The sequence below is a fragment of the Sinohyriopsis cumingii genome, chromosome 15, assembly GCF_028554795.1.
Source record: "Sinohyriopsis cumingii isolate HCF-2022 chromosome 15, ASM2855479v2, whole genome shotgun sequence".
Classification (NCBI taxonomy): Eukaryota; Metazoa; Mollusca; class Bivalvia; order Unionida; family Unionidae; genus Sinohyriopsis; species Sinohyriopsis cumingii.
In genome coordinates this window covers 50,422,664-50,437,875 of record NC_142975.1, presented here as the reverse complement: position 1 = coordinate 50,437,875, position 15,212 = coordinate 50,422,664, and the positions used below count along the sequence as shown (strand labels likewise).

The 15,212-nt window shown below is 31.7% G+C and overlaps 1 protein-coding gene across 2 annotated transcripts in view; it reads right to left on the bottom strand.

Annotated features, from left to right (window-relative positions):
• LOC149781781 (procollagen-lysine,2-oxoglutarate 5-dioxygenase 2-like) overlaps positions 1-15,212 on the bottom strand; it is a 62,034-nt gene that overhangs the window by 23,797 nt on the left and 23,025 nt on the right. For both annotated transcript variants that reach the window (XM_089935930.1, XM_089935931.1), the window contains 5 exons: positions 11,869-11,970; positions 10,638-10,769; positions 4,961-5,082; positions 3,059-3,160; positions 426-551 (listed from right to left, as the gene is read on the bottom strand). In XM_089935930.1, coding sequence (XP_089792056.1) covers positions 426-551; positions 3,059-3,160; positions 4,961-5,082; positions 10,638-10,769; positions 11,869-11,970 — 584 coding nt within the window. The remainder of the gene's footprint in view (positions 1-425; positions 552-3,058; positions 3,161-4,960; positions 5,083-10,637; positions 10,770-11,868; positions 11,971-15,212) is intronic.

Below are 15,212 nucleotides of genomic sequence, written 5' to 3'. Positions count from 1 at the left end.
CAAGCAAATACAAATGGTAAATACTTTAATGGGACAAACTGTACAACTATCTGAAGCCTAGTTCTTATCCTATCATTTAACAAGAAAATGTTTACTTGCACTTTGTATATAATTTACATCCACTCCATATCGTACTCAGACTTGCCATAAAGCAAAATTAAGTGAATAAGACTAGTAATCAACATCTTTCCTGGATCCCTCTACACGGGGCACCTGACTGTTAAATAGATCATATACTACAGTAAAACTGAAATGCTCATAGAACACAAATGATAATCCAGTGCCTGACATGGACAAATGGACATACTATTGGTTCATCTCTTCAGGCCATCAAATTTCAAGAGGTGCCAAGAACACACATCTTATGTTTCTATGCTAAATTAAGTCTCTAATTAACTGAACACACTCCACAGTAGTTGACTCACATTTTTCTGCCCTCCACAATGTCAACATAATCCTCAGATCTTGCATAGAAGCCATTGGTGCCGAGACTTCCCCAAAAGTTGGTCCAGAGCTTGCCAGTCCGTGCAATCAATGGGGCTATGACAGACCTGTCGAACATACAAAAGTAAATTAGGCACACAGAAAAACAAATCTTATATACTCATATATAAGTTAAGCTGCAAACAGCATAGACCTTGATGTACTGTCATATAATAGGCTGGCATATCAGGGTTTGTGCTGTTTGTTTTACCGATTACTCCTAACAAACTGCAGACCCAGATCTGATGGCGCATCATGTGATGACACCTGGGTCTGTGCAGTCTGTAGTTGGACTTGACTTATTAGCAAGTATATATAGCACATTACACAAGTGTACATATTGTCCAGTTACCCCGGAATACATGGTTTCAAGCCAGTAGCATACAAGATTATTAATCATGTTAACAACAGCACTGAACCATTATGAGGTCTACTGACAACATTTCTTCCACAAAGGCAACCATTTTTATTTCAGCTGTGGGATGAATGCATGTTTCAATCTTAAAGACAACCATCTCAGTAAGCCAGGAGGAATAGTGATCACAAGCTTGTTCTAGCATGTGGATGATTTAAAGACAAGAGAAATAAGAGACTAATGTACCAGAATTTAAGGTGAAGAAAATTTGCAGTTAGCTGTAAGCTGGAAAATTGAAGAGAAGGCCTATTTACCAACTTCAAATCTTTTCATTATCCAAGTTAGATACGTGGGAAGCAAAAAAAATGAAGTTGGTAAATATTGCCATCTTCTCAGTTTTAGAGCTTTTTGCTGTCTATACATATATTTATACAGAGTGTTATTTCCATCTATGTTACAAGGTTCATTTACCTATTCATCGGTTATCTGAACATCAATTTCAAAGTCACAGTGATGAATTCACAAGTATTTCAACAAAACTTGGTGTAAGTGTTTCAGTCAGGTCTGAGAAAAAAGGGACAAAAAATTGGCCCTCTTCTAGTAACAAATTCTTTCTGACATGGTATTTGCTTAAGAAATCCAATAAATAACCATTATTAAGGTTTTATTTTTGAAAAATGGGTCTGATGTAGAAGTTATAGGACTTTATAAAATAAATTTTTTAAAAGAATGGCAGTGATAACACTACCAATAAATGATATATATTTCTCTTACTGTTACATACATGTGATATAGTTTGCACAGAAGACTTGACTTTGTAAATGATTCCATTATGCTTTTGACACCATTAATGTATGTGTCTTTGCTGCTTTTGCAAAGACACAATTTTTCCTGCATATTAATAGCAATCCTAAATATATCAATTTCTCATTACACACATTAATCCATATATCAAATAAATTTACCCACTATACCCTGAATGCCTATAAACAGTAATCCTTACTATATTCATTCATTATTACCCATCACAACAATATGCCTATAACAGTAATCCTTATATTATTGCACACCTCACCTGTATGCCTTTAAACAGTTGTTGTTGAAGGGCTTAACACCATTTTTCAGCATAAGATAGGCTATACGTAGCGGCCAGTATAAATGGTGGAGGAAGATTCTAGGAAGATCCGAAAAGAACCACCGACCCATGCTATGGGCAAGCTTTCTCACAGACCCACATTGGCCGAACCCGAAACTCGAACGCACACAAACAGAGACAGAGGTGATATGGCAGTGATCGTAACAGTGAGTGCTTTAGACCACTCGCCCCTCCCCCCCCCCCCCCGGCCAAAAAACAGTAATCCTGATAAGATCCATTCATTATTATACTCTGAACCTGTATGCCTATAAACAGTAATCCTTATATAATTTCGTAATCACACACTACACCTCTAATAGCAGTCCTTATTATATAACTTCATTATTGCACACTACACCCTGCATTCTCTAATGACATAAAAAAATTCTGAAAATACTTGGTATGAGGAAAATAAACCATCATGTGAGAAATACGGAAATCCCACTGTCTGGATTCGAATATGATGGTGGAAACTTGACAAAGAATCCTTCTAATACATTATAACCCCAACCACAACCACCCCATGGCATTTCCTTCTCCCAAAAAGTGCAAATGATGAATTCCTTTACTCTATCTGCTGAATGCAGGTTCAACAGGAAAACTTTTCTTTTATTTATGAATTCACCAAGAGGAATAAGAAGGAAAAAAAAATGAATTTTCCAACCTGTGGACCCTGATCTCATCCCATTCCTAGGAAAAGAAGTCCTATATTTTATGATTCACATTTTCTTATTTGAGTCACATTTAAAAATAATATATTTCTGCTTTATGTATCAATTTGTTCTTCAGATGTTGTAAGAACAAGATCTGTAGAAATCCAAACAAATGGTGTAAAATCATTACACAAATAATAAACCCATCTTTAATTTAACTAGAAAAGACATAAAAAATGAAATAACTTTGAACTTAACCTAAATAAACACTGACTTTAATCTAATCTAGGGTGTGGATGGAGAGGCCGTATAAATATATGGATGGACACACAAACACTAAGTGATCACTATGCTCTGATGGAGTCAACAAAATGCTGGTTTTGTATATTACTGACAGCATGGCATCAGCACATTTAACTACATTCTACACACCTGTTCTGCTCTATCAACAGCTGCAGTGTCATGCCATTGTCAAGGTGTGCATCGGAGTCAACTGAAAAGAAATACTGGCAGGCTTTCTTCCTACACTCTTCTCTGAAATACAAGAATTATCAAACTCCAATGAATAGTCACACTTACTATCCTGTCCAGAAGAAACTTCCTTTTTTTAATTTTTTTTAAGATATTCAGCTCCCTGTCGAAAGAATATTTGATAAGGTAAATAACTACGTAACATTGCTTACAAAGAGTAGGTTACTCTTATGATTGTATTTTTCCCATGAACAAACAGTACGATAACATACACATCATTTCAAAAAACTTCTAATGTTGCAGACAAATATGATGGTATCACTGCTGTAAGCAATAAAGAGACTGTATTATTTGTAATTTTTTATACCCTTAATATTTAATACACAATCTCTTCATCAAAATTAGAATCATTACCACCTGGCAGTGAAGAGTTGGGTTATTCCCCCTGTACTAGTCTGTTTATCTGTCTACCTGTGACAAACTTGTTATTGCTTCTTCTCCCACACTACTTTACAGAATTTAATTCAACACTGCAGACAGTACCTGTGATTGGTGTAAAAATACAATAAAGTTTTACATTTTTTTCTCTACCCTCTGGGGGAAAATGTTTTTAAGAAATTGTAAAAAGTATTTTGAAAATTAAGCTTCTTATTACTTTTCCTCCCACAAATGATGGCATTCAAAACTTTATAGCAATAACATAGATGTGAAATAAGATTTTAATTTTTTCCTCAGCCCAATTGTGGAGATTTGTGAAACTTTCTTTAAAAAATTGTCAAAAAGGGGTTATTTTTATAATTCAGATGCTTTTACTTCCTGGAAATTTTACTGAATGTTCCTAAGTTAAGTATGTGATGCACATGTGCAATCTGAGACAATTAACATACCACAGATGTGGGGATATACATTTCTGTGGCCACATCTATATGCAATTTTCTTCTATTGTCAAATTATTGCGATAACTTTTTCATGAAAATGTTGAAAATTTCTGGAACTTAGGAAAGTGAGAATTATTCTTTTACATGAATTTGTTTTATATTTGATAGGAAAGTGAGAATTATTCTTTTACATAAATTTGTTTTATATTTGAAATAAATAATAAATCGTGTACAAAGTTAAACAGTATAGTAATTGACTCACTTTTATAATGCGCATAAAACAGGAACCAGTAGGTATTTCAAATTATTTTAGCTAACAGGCTATATTATGTAACAGAACAAATAAATCAACTTCAGTTGTTGAAGGCATGTAAAAAAGTACAACACATTTTGCAAGACACCCCATAAAAATTACACCTGTTTAAAAGGACATTCAAAACCCAGTGACTTAAGTTAACCTATGCTTCACCTCTGTTTCAAGAGCATCTGTTTATAAAGGATAATCAAAATCCAGTTTGCTAATTCAACAGATACATTTCACTTCTATTTCACCGTTAAATATGAATGCCATAACCCTTTTTCTTCCGGTACTTCTATAGTTCACATCTAATTAAAGTACATGTGTCTGATGGAGAATGATCAAAACCCTCTTTCTGACAATAAAAATATAAAGTCATCTCTATTTAAATGACAACTTTTTTGTAAGTCAACCTACATATTTTACCTCTATATAAAGGACATACTATTGGTTCCTCTCTTCATGTAGCTTTCTCTTAAGTTAGACTTAATATTTTTCTTTGTGACAGCAACCCCATTAAAAAAAAACAATCATATCCCCTTAAGTTATCCAGATTATTTCACCACTATTTAAGGGACACCTGTATGCAAAGGGTAAACTTTTAAGGTCCCAAGCGTCCTTTACAGAGAAGGCTTCACTGTATTCTATACAAAACAGTTCATTTTCAATGTAGCTATGGTAACTTACATGGCCCAGTTCCTGGCATTGATTTCTGACATTTTATCACCTGGATGTAGGACATTGATGGATCTGTAACTATCAGCTACAGTGTTCACAAAAACTTGTGTAGCTTCTTTGTGTAGCTCAAGCTGTAAAGACAAGTTACATAAAAATCCAATTAGACCATTCCATGATTCAATTTACATTAAAATACAGTTAGCCCATCAAACAGTCCACCTGAAAACTATGCTTAATAATGAAGTCAACATTCAGATGGTGAAGATTCTGTACACTGACATTACACATAGTTTGTTTATAATTGCAATCAAGACATATTACATAAATATAAAACACACATTTCGAAAGAAAAGGACATAAATAAAATTTAATACATTATAAAACAAAGTTTAAGAGATCTTTACCTAATTCAATGTTAATATATTTCCTGTTACATAATTTAATGTTTGTTTTATTATCATTTCCAGCAATCTGATTGTTCAGGTAATACTGAATTTCTTTAGTTAACCCCAGCATGACCTAAAAAATATTTAGTTTGTTCTACTGGCAGCACATTTTGGACCATTTCCTGAGAATCATTGGTAAAATAAAGAAAGATGGCTTACATAACTCCAAGAGTTGACATTTAGCTAAGCAGACATATACATCAAGAACACAACCTATATAAACTCTCTCCCATATTTTTATCTAATATTAATTTTTACTGTTTTATTGTATACACAGTTTATTGCTCATATTGAAGGTAATCTACGATCTTTTTGATATAAACTCATTTGAAGTATTCTAGGACTTAATGATATAAACTCATTTAAAGTATTCTAGGACTTAATGATATAAACTCACTTAAAGTATTCTAAGACTTAATGATATAAACTCACTTAAAGTATTCTAGGACTTAATGATATAAACTCATTTAAAGTGTTCTAGGACTTGATATAAACTAATTTAAAGTATTCTAGGACTTAATGATATAGACTCATCTAAAGTATTCTACGACTTAATAATATAAACTCATCTAATGTATTCTAGGACTTAATGATATAAACTCATCTAAAGTATTCTACGACTTAATAATATAAACTCATCTAATGTATTCTAGGACTTAATGATATAGACTCATCTAAAGTATTCTACGACTTAATAATATAAACTCATCTAATGTATTCTAGGACTTAATGATATAAACTCATCTAATGTATTCTAGGACTTAATGATATAAACTCATCTAAAGTATTCTAGGACTTACTGATATAGACTCATCTAAAGCATTCTACGACTTAATAATATAAACTCATCTAATGTATTCTAGGACTTAATGATATAAACTCATCTAATGTATTCTATGACTTAATAATATAAACTCATCTAATGTATTCTAGGACTTAATGATATAGACTCATCTAAAGTATTCTACGACTTAATAATATAAACTCATCTAATGTATTCTAGGACTTAATGATATAAACTCATCTAATGTATTCTAGGACTTAATGATATAAACTCATCTAAAGTATTCTAGGACTTAATGATATAAACTCATCTAAAGTATTCTAGGACTTAATGATATAAACTCATCTAATGTATTCTAGGACTTAATGATATAAACTCATTTAAAATATTCTAGGACTTACTGATATAAACTCATCTAATGTATTCTAGGACTTAATGATATAAACTCATCTAAAGTATTCTAGGACTTAATGATATAAACTCATCTAAAGTATTCTAGGACTTAATGATATAAACTCATCTAATGTATTCTAGGACTTAATGATATAAACTCATCTAAAGTATTCTAGGACTTAATGATATAAACTCATCTAAAGTATTCTAGGACTTACTGATATAAACTCATTTAAAATATTCTAGGACTTACTGATATAAACTCATCTAATGTATTCTAGGACTTAATGATATAAACTCATTTAAAATATTCTAGGACTTAATGATATAAACTCATCTAAAGTATTCTAGGACTTACTGATATAGACTCATCTAAAGTATTCTACGACTTAATAATATAAACTCATCTAATGTATTCTAGGACTTAATGATATAAACTCATCTAATGTATTCTACGACTTAATAATATAAACTCATCTAATGTATTCTAGGACTTAATGATATAGACTCATCTAAAGTATTCTACGACTTAATAATATAAACTCATCTAATGTATTCTAGGACTTAATGATATAAACTCATCTAATGTATTCTAGGACTTAATGATATAAACTCATCTAAAGTATTCTAGGACTTAATGATATAAACTCATCTAAAGTATTCTAGGACTTAATGATATAAACTCATCTAATGTATTCTAGGACTTAATGATATAAACTCATTTAAAATATTCTAGGACTTACTGATATAAACTCATCTAATGTATTCTAGGACTTAATGATATAAACTCATCTAAAGTATTCTAGGACTTAATGATATAAACTCATTTAAAATATTCTAGGACTTACTGATATAAACTCATCTAATGTATTCTAGGACTTAATGATATAAACTCATTTAAAATATTCTAGGACTTAATGATATAAACTCATCTAAAGTATTCTAGGACTTACTGATATAGACTCATCTAAAGTATTCTACGACTTAATAATATAAACTCATCTAATGTATTCTAGGACTTAATGATATAAACTCATCTAATGTATTCTACAACTTAATAATATAAACTCATCTAATGTATTCTAGGACTTAATGATATAGACTCATCTAAAGTATTCTACGACTTAATAATATAAACTCATCTAATGTATTCTAGGACTTAATGATATAAACTCATCTAATGTATTCTAGGACTTAATGATATAAACTCATCTAAAGTATTCTAGGACTTAATGATATAAACTCATCTAAAGTATTCTAGGACTTAATGATATAAACTCATCTAATGTATTCTAGGACTTAATGATATAAACTCATTTAAAATATTCTAGGACTTACTGATATAAACTCATCTAATGTATTCTAGGACTTAATGATATAAACTCATTTAAAATATTCTAGGACTTACTGATATAAACTCATCTAATGTATTCTAGGACTTAATGATATAAACTCATCTAAAGTATTCTAGGACTTAATGATATAAACTCATCTAAAGTATTCTAGGACTTAATGATATAAACTCATCTAATGTATTCTAGGACTTAATGATATAAACTCATCTAAAGTATTCTAGGACTTAATGATATAAACTCATTTAAAATATTCTAGGACTTACTGATATAAACTCATCTAATGTATTCTAGGACTTAATGATATAAACTCATTTAAAATATTCTAGGACTTAATGATATAAACTCATTTAAAGTATTCTAGGACTTACTGATATAAACTCATCTAATGTATTCTAGGACTTAATGATATAAACTCATTTAAAATATTCTAGGACTTACTGATATAAACTCATCTAATGTATTCTAGGACTTAATGATATAAACTCATCTAAAGTATTCTAGGACTTAATGATATAAACTCATCTAAAGTATTCTAGGACTTAATGATATAAACTCATCTAATGTATTCTAGGACTTAATGATATAAACTCATCTAAAGTATACTAGGACTTAATGATATAAACTCATTTAAAATATTCTAGGACTTACTGATATAAACTCATCTAATGTATTCTAGGACTTAATGATATAAACTCATTTAAAATATTCTAGGACTTAATGATATAAACTCATTTAAAGTATTCTAGGACTTACTGATATAAACTCATCTAATGTATTCTAGGACTTAATGATATAAACTCATTTAAAATATTCTAGGACTTAATGATATAAACTCATCTAAAGTATTCTAGGACTTAATGATATAAACTCATCTAATGTATTCTAGGACTTAATGATATAAACTCATTTAAAATATTCTAGGACTTACTGATATAAACTCATCTAATGTATTCTAGGACTTAATGATATAAACTCATCTAATGTATTCTAGGACTTAATGATATAAACTCATCTAATGTATTCTAGGACTTAATGATATAAACTCATTTAAAGTATTCTAGGACTTAATGATATAAACTCATTTAAAGTATTCTAGGACTTAATGATATAAACTCATCTAATGTATTCTAGGACTTAATGATATAAACTCATTTAAAATATTCTAGGACTTAATGATATAAACTCATTTAAAGTATTCTAGGACTTAATGATATAAACTCATTTAAAGTATTCTAGGACTTAATGATATAAACTCATTTAAAGTATTCTAGGACTTACTGATATAAACTCATCTAATGTATTCTAGGACTTAATGATATAAACTCATTTAAAATATTCTAGGACTTAATGATATAAACTCATTTAAAGTATTCTAGGACTTAATGATATAAACTCATCTAAAGTATTCTAGGACTTAATGATATAAACTCATCTAATGTATTCTAGGACTTAATGATATAAACTCATCTAAAGTATTCTAGGACTTAATGATATAAACTCATCTAAAGTATTCTAGGACTTAATGATATAAACTCATCTGAAGTATTCTTGGACTTAATGATATAAACTCATTTAAAATATTCTAGGACTTACTGATATAAACTTGTTTAAAATAATATATGATCCTAATCATATCAACTCACTGACAGTAATCCAAGATTTTAATGATATAAACTCATGGTTATCTCATTAACATGTATAGATGTTGCTCATGGTTATCTCTTTAACATGTATAGATCTTCCTCCTGGTTATCTCTTTAACATGTATAGATCTTCTTCCCGGTTATCTCTTTAACATGTATAGATCTTGCTCATGGTTAGCTCTTTAACATGTATAGATCTTGCTCACGGTTATATCTTTAACATGTATAGATCTTGCTCATGGTTATCTCTAACATGTATAGATCTTGCTCACGGTTATCTCTTTACCATGTATAGTTCTTCCTCATGGTTATTTCTTTACCATGTATAGTTCTTCCTCATGGTTATCTCTTTACCATGTATAGATCTTGCTCATACTCAAACTCAGCCAACATCTTGACTACTTAACAAGTCTGATCAACAATCTAATCAGAAAAATAGATGCTAAATAGCTGACAAGCTTAGCCAATCAGGTACAGGATCAAACCAAATAATATACATGAATTTTACTCATGATCATATTCAGTCAAGGTCACATAAAAAAATATAGTGTAATAAATGAATCATCTGATTCCTTGGTATACATTTTTGCTTTGTCATAAAATGAGTTTTTGTGTGTTTCTGAACTCAATATATTCCATATTGTGCCACTGTCATTATTTTTACAGATCCAGATGCTGGGAAGAGTTACTGTTTTTCATAGCAAAAGGTCGGTCCAAGAATGTCAAATCACATAAAATCCAATGAAATTAAAATTAATACTCACTAGCACAACACAAAACTTAAATTAATGAAATAATCCATGCAGATTAATCCTCAACAAGTCAGCAAACTCCAGTCAAAATTGCATGGCCTTCTCCTGCAAATTTATCAGCTATACTCGCCTTGAGATTTTGCGTTCTACAGTAACAACCAAAGAGCTCCAAAAAGGGCAGTCACGTTACCGGTTTCCAGAACAAAGAAAATTTAAAACCTTTTCCAAAATTCTAGTACTGCGTGGGAACCCTGGTTACTGTATTTTGTATTGGTAGATTAGCATTTATTATTGAATTAAAATCATTACTTACTGAATTGTGTAAAAGAAGATCTATTTTTTGTTTGGGATAATTCAGTGATGCTACTTTCTGAAAGAATTCTGTGATAAAGGGAGTCTTTTTTTCAACAAACACACCGATCATCACTGTGGGAAAATCATCTTCCTGAAATTTATAAAAATTAATAATGTAAGATGTTAAAAACAGCATACAATAAAATGTTGACAACATATCTGGCATAAGATTTCATAAAATACAATCTAATACTACACGTGACATAATACATATAATATTTTACATAACAGAAAGAGAGAGGAGAGATAGAGAAATACTGAATCAGATAACCACAAAATGAAAGTCAAATAAAATGGAACTGAATCAACCCTCCTGCACTTTCACTCAAAACTGTAAAAAATTACAAATATTATCCTTCCCTGTTACTAATTACAAATATTATCCTTCCCTATTAACTGGAATGGGATATGGATGAATCTACTATTTGACTTCAGTTCTTATACTGCAGTGTTCATAGTGATCATATGTTTGAAATTCATTTCAACTGCCAGTTTTATTCAAAACTGAATGTACTTTACCATAAATTTCAGGGGTGGGAAAAGAATACCTCTCTCACAGCTCAGGACAAAAAAATATTTTCTTATAAATTTTTATTTCTATCTTACATGTAAGAGTATTCAATTAAGCTTTTTATGGTAGCACTAATACTGGTTTCTTATGATATGACACTCATGCTGACATGTGCTCCAGGTCAGACGAATGAGCTTGTTGCAAGTGAATGCAATCATCAACTGTGAGAGAAAGTGAGAAATTGAGAGAGAGCTACAGATGTGCTCCATATCAGATAAATGAACTTGGTGCAGAACTAATTTGCTCCTGATCAGACAATTTAGCTTATTTCTAGTGAATGCAATCATCACTGTGAGAGAAAGTGAGAAATTAGGGTGGGACTGACATGCTTTAGATAAAAAAATGAGCTTGGTGCAAGTCAGTGCAATCACAACTGTAAGAGAAAGAATGAGAGAAAGAGAGGAAGGGATGCCAATACTGTATGATTTGTTTCACATTGTGTGCAATACATTATCTTTTGTCTGATTACTTATCTTTTGTCAATAGGCATTTGTAACATTTTCACACCAACAATTTTTTTTAAAAAATTCTGAGCAACTAGAAATAATCAAATGGTGTTTGCATCAAATATCATAGCACTGAATTTATAACCAAATAATTCCATAACTGAATTAATTACCATGAACTGTTTAAGATTGATAACATCATCTTTACAGGACTGGCAACCTGCATTTGTTGTCCAGCCATCTGACAGGTAGTTTGCCATTCTATTGAACTCCACCTGTAAATAAAAACAACAGAATTACAATTAAAATAATTGGGAAATCATTTTTCATGTTTTTTTTCTTACAGTATGAGAACATAACATAACTTCTATAGTGATAACAAATAATGATATATGTCAAATAACAAGCCATTCCAAAGTCTTAGAAAAGCTGAAACCAAAGAGTTTTCCTTTTTAATTGTTGCCTTCCTCCAAACATTGATTAGATACACTAAACAGAGATGGGGTCACGCGTGTTAAGCACTTGTCATTACTGATCACTATCATATCACCTCTGACCCTGGCTTGGACAGTGGGGGGTATTTAAGAAGTCAGCCAGTAGCTTTCTGTGGGTTGGTGGTTTGTTCTGGATTCTTCCGCCACCAGTTGAACAGGCCACCACATATAACCTATCTTGCACTGAGCAATGGTGCCTTTATGGCATGTGACAATAGTGAGGAGGGTGCCTCAATTTGGCATTTGGCATGAAGTGAAGAGGGTACCTCTATGACCTGTGACAATAAGTGAGGGATGTCTATATGACAATAAGTGAGGAGGTTGCCTCTATTTAAGGAATGAGACAATAAGGGAGCACTCTATAGATATTACAAACTTTGACAGTGATAAGTATAAGGTGAAGTTATTTGCATTTGCAAAAGGCATAATGGAGATAATGTTGGTATACTCTAGAGGGTGACTATGGCATGTAACAGTAAGTGAGGAAGGTAAATTTACTTAAAACACGTGACAATATGGAAGGAGGGTGACTTTATGGCATGTGACAATAAGTAATGAGGGTGACTACAGAATGTAACAATAAACGAGGAGGGTCCCTTTATTTATGGCATGTTACAATAAGCACAGAGGGTGCCTCGATGGCATGTTATAATATGGGAGGATGGTGACTATTTAAGGAATGTGATGGTCCCTCTATTTACAGCATGTGACAAAAATTGAGGAGGGTGCCTCCATGGAATGTAACAATAATAAGGAGGTTACCTCTATTTATGACATGTTACAGTAAAATAAGGACAGTGACCTTATTAAGACTCCTGTCCTATATTGTTCTCACTGGCTGTACTTTTAAGAACTTGTACTTTACAGGTATCAGTTGCTGATATGGTCCACTCACAATAACAATAAAAACATCATTCAAGGTCTAGAAACTTAACACAATGTAAGCACATATAATTTTCCCACCTAAATATGCATGTGTACTGAGCTGATTGCAATCACATATCATTTTCCCACCTAAATATGCATGTTTACGGAGTGAACTGCAGTCACATATAATTTTCCCAACTAAATGTGCATGTGTACTGAGCTGATTGCAATGACCATTTGTCACATTGTGTGAGAAAATTTGTTAACAATTCCTGCTCATGTTTATAGATGTCGTAATTCAAAGTTCTTTGGGTAATGACAATACATGTTATATAATATTACAACTTTAGACCGATTCTGAAACAAAGAAACTACCTGTCTGTGAATTAGCCTTACATTATGGTCAAATTTGCAGTCACTTGCCATGGGGTGAGAAACTCTGCATGTTTGCAATTAGCAGTGATGTCACCAGTCGGCTTAGGCTTGGAGGCCAGAAACCTGACAATTTAACACCTAAGTGATACTACCCCAGACCGTTTTCAAAGAGACCACTGCTATCCAATCAGAACTAAGATAATTTAATTTTGGGTGGGTTTATCATACAGCCAGAGATTATTCTGTTACTGTCAGTGGAAATGAGGGTATTGGAAGTACCAACAAGGAGGCAGAGAGAACGGAAACGAGGGTACCAGAAGTACAAATGAGAGCTGGGAAACGGAATAAGGGTACCAAAAGGAATACAAGACAAAAGTTACAGATGAGTAACACAGAAGGGATACGGGAAGGAAACCTTTAATTTTGCAGGATGAAATAATTGGCAATTTGGATAGGTCGTGTTCTGACATGTTAGAGGATGCCAACTTTTTATCGATTTTCTTTCTCTAGATATATCTAAGTCAAAATTAGGCACTTGCTTATATTTAAATGGGGGAGGGCATTTATTTAAGCAGAATATGAAATGAACACTTAAGGGAGGTCAATTGCTATTTAATTTATATGATGGTGTAAGCATACTAATGCAGCATATACGCAGGAAAGGCAAATATTTACCAGAACTAATCAAAATGTACATAGGGTATTATTTAAATACATCAGTAAAAATTATTCATCACATATAAAAGGCTAAAAGTTTCTAAATTTCTGTAGTGTGAGTTAGTAGATATCATGTGTAGAAGAAATGTTTGCATGCTTGTTGTTAATTTCCTTTGGGGAATTTAACTCATTATTTTTATAATGGAAATGTATTGTTTACCCTCATCAAAATCCCTTTGCAGGTTCTAAAGAAAGTGTTTAGAAGAAACGTCTACATTTTACCCGATTAGCATTTTAACTAATTTCTCAAAACAACTTGACCAATTTGAACCAAATCCATCAACAATGGTAAACTGAAATATGAATGTTACATACTGTATGTTCCCCCTCCCCCCAAAAATTGAAATATACATGTTTAATGACATGTCCTGAAAATATTATACTTTTTAAAAACCTTTCTTTGCACTGATTTCCTTGCTATATTCCTTTTTATTCATAATTTACATTAAATTTAAAAAGATTAAAATCACAACTCGCTTTGACTGAATCCTCATTTTACAATCACGTTGAAAATAATTTTTAATAATGCGCTTTTTCAAAAGAAGTTGTTCGTTATTCTCTTTAAATAACATTTTTTCTCTCAAAATATCCAACATATGAAAGATAGTTCCAACTGGTTTGAACAAACATCACGTGTACGCAAAAAATCTGTGTATTACGTCACTGCTTTTTGTTTTCCTGATGAGTCTGGTTCCCGTATTGGTATTTATTAGTATCTTGCCAAATCAGTAGTCCACAATTTGGGGACTAGATTAATTGTTGATACACCACCAAACAAGATTCTTTTTTTTCTCAAGAATTCTCTGAAACTCGCTTGCCCACAATGGTCCATATCTGTGAAATCATGCTCTTTATTTTACGAAGCATTCATTTCGCTTTGCTGCCTTGTTATCACAGTTATGAAAGAGTCGGTTAATTTAAGGTAGTTTCTGTTACATACATAATAACATTTATTACAGTGTTCGATTGATCAAAAGAAGTGAGTTCACCTAACATACGACCGAGGTCGCTAGATTTTAAGTGAGTCCGATTTTTGTGCAAATAAATTTTATTTTATTCCACAT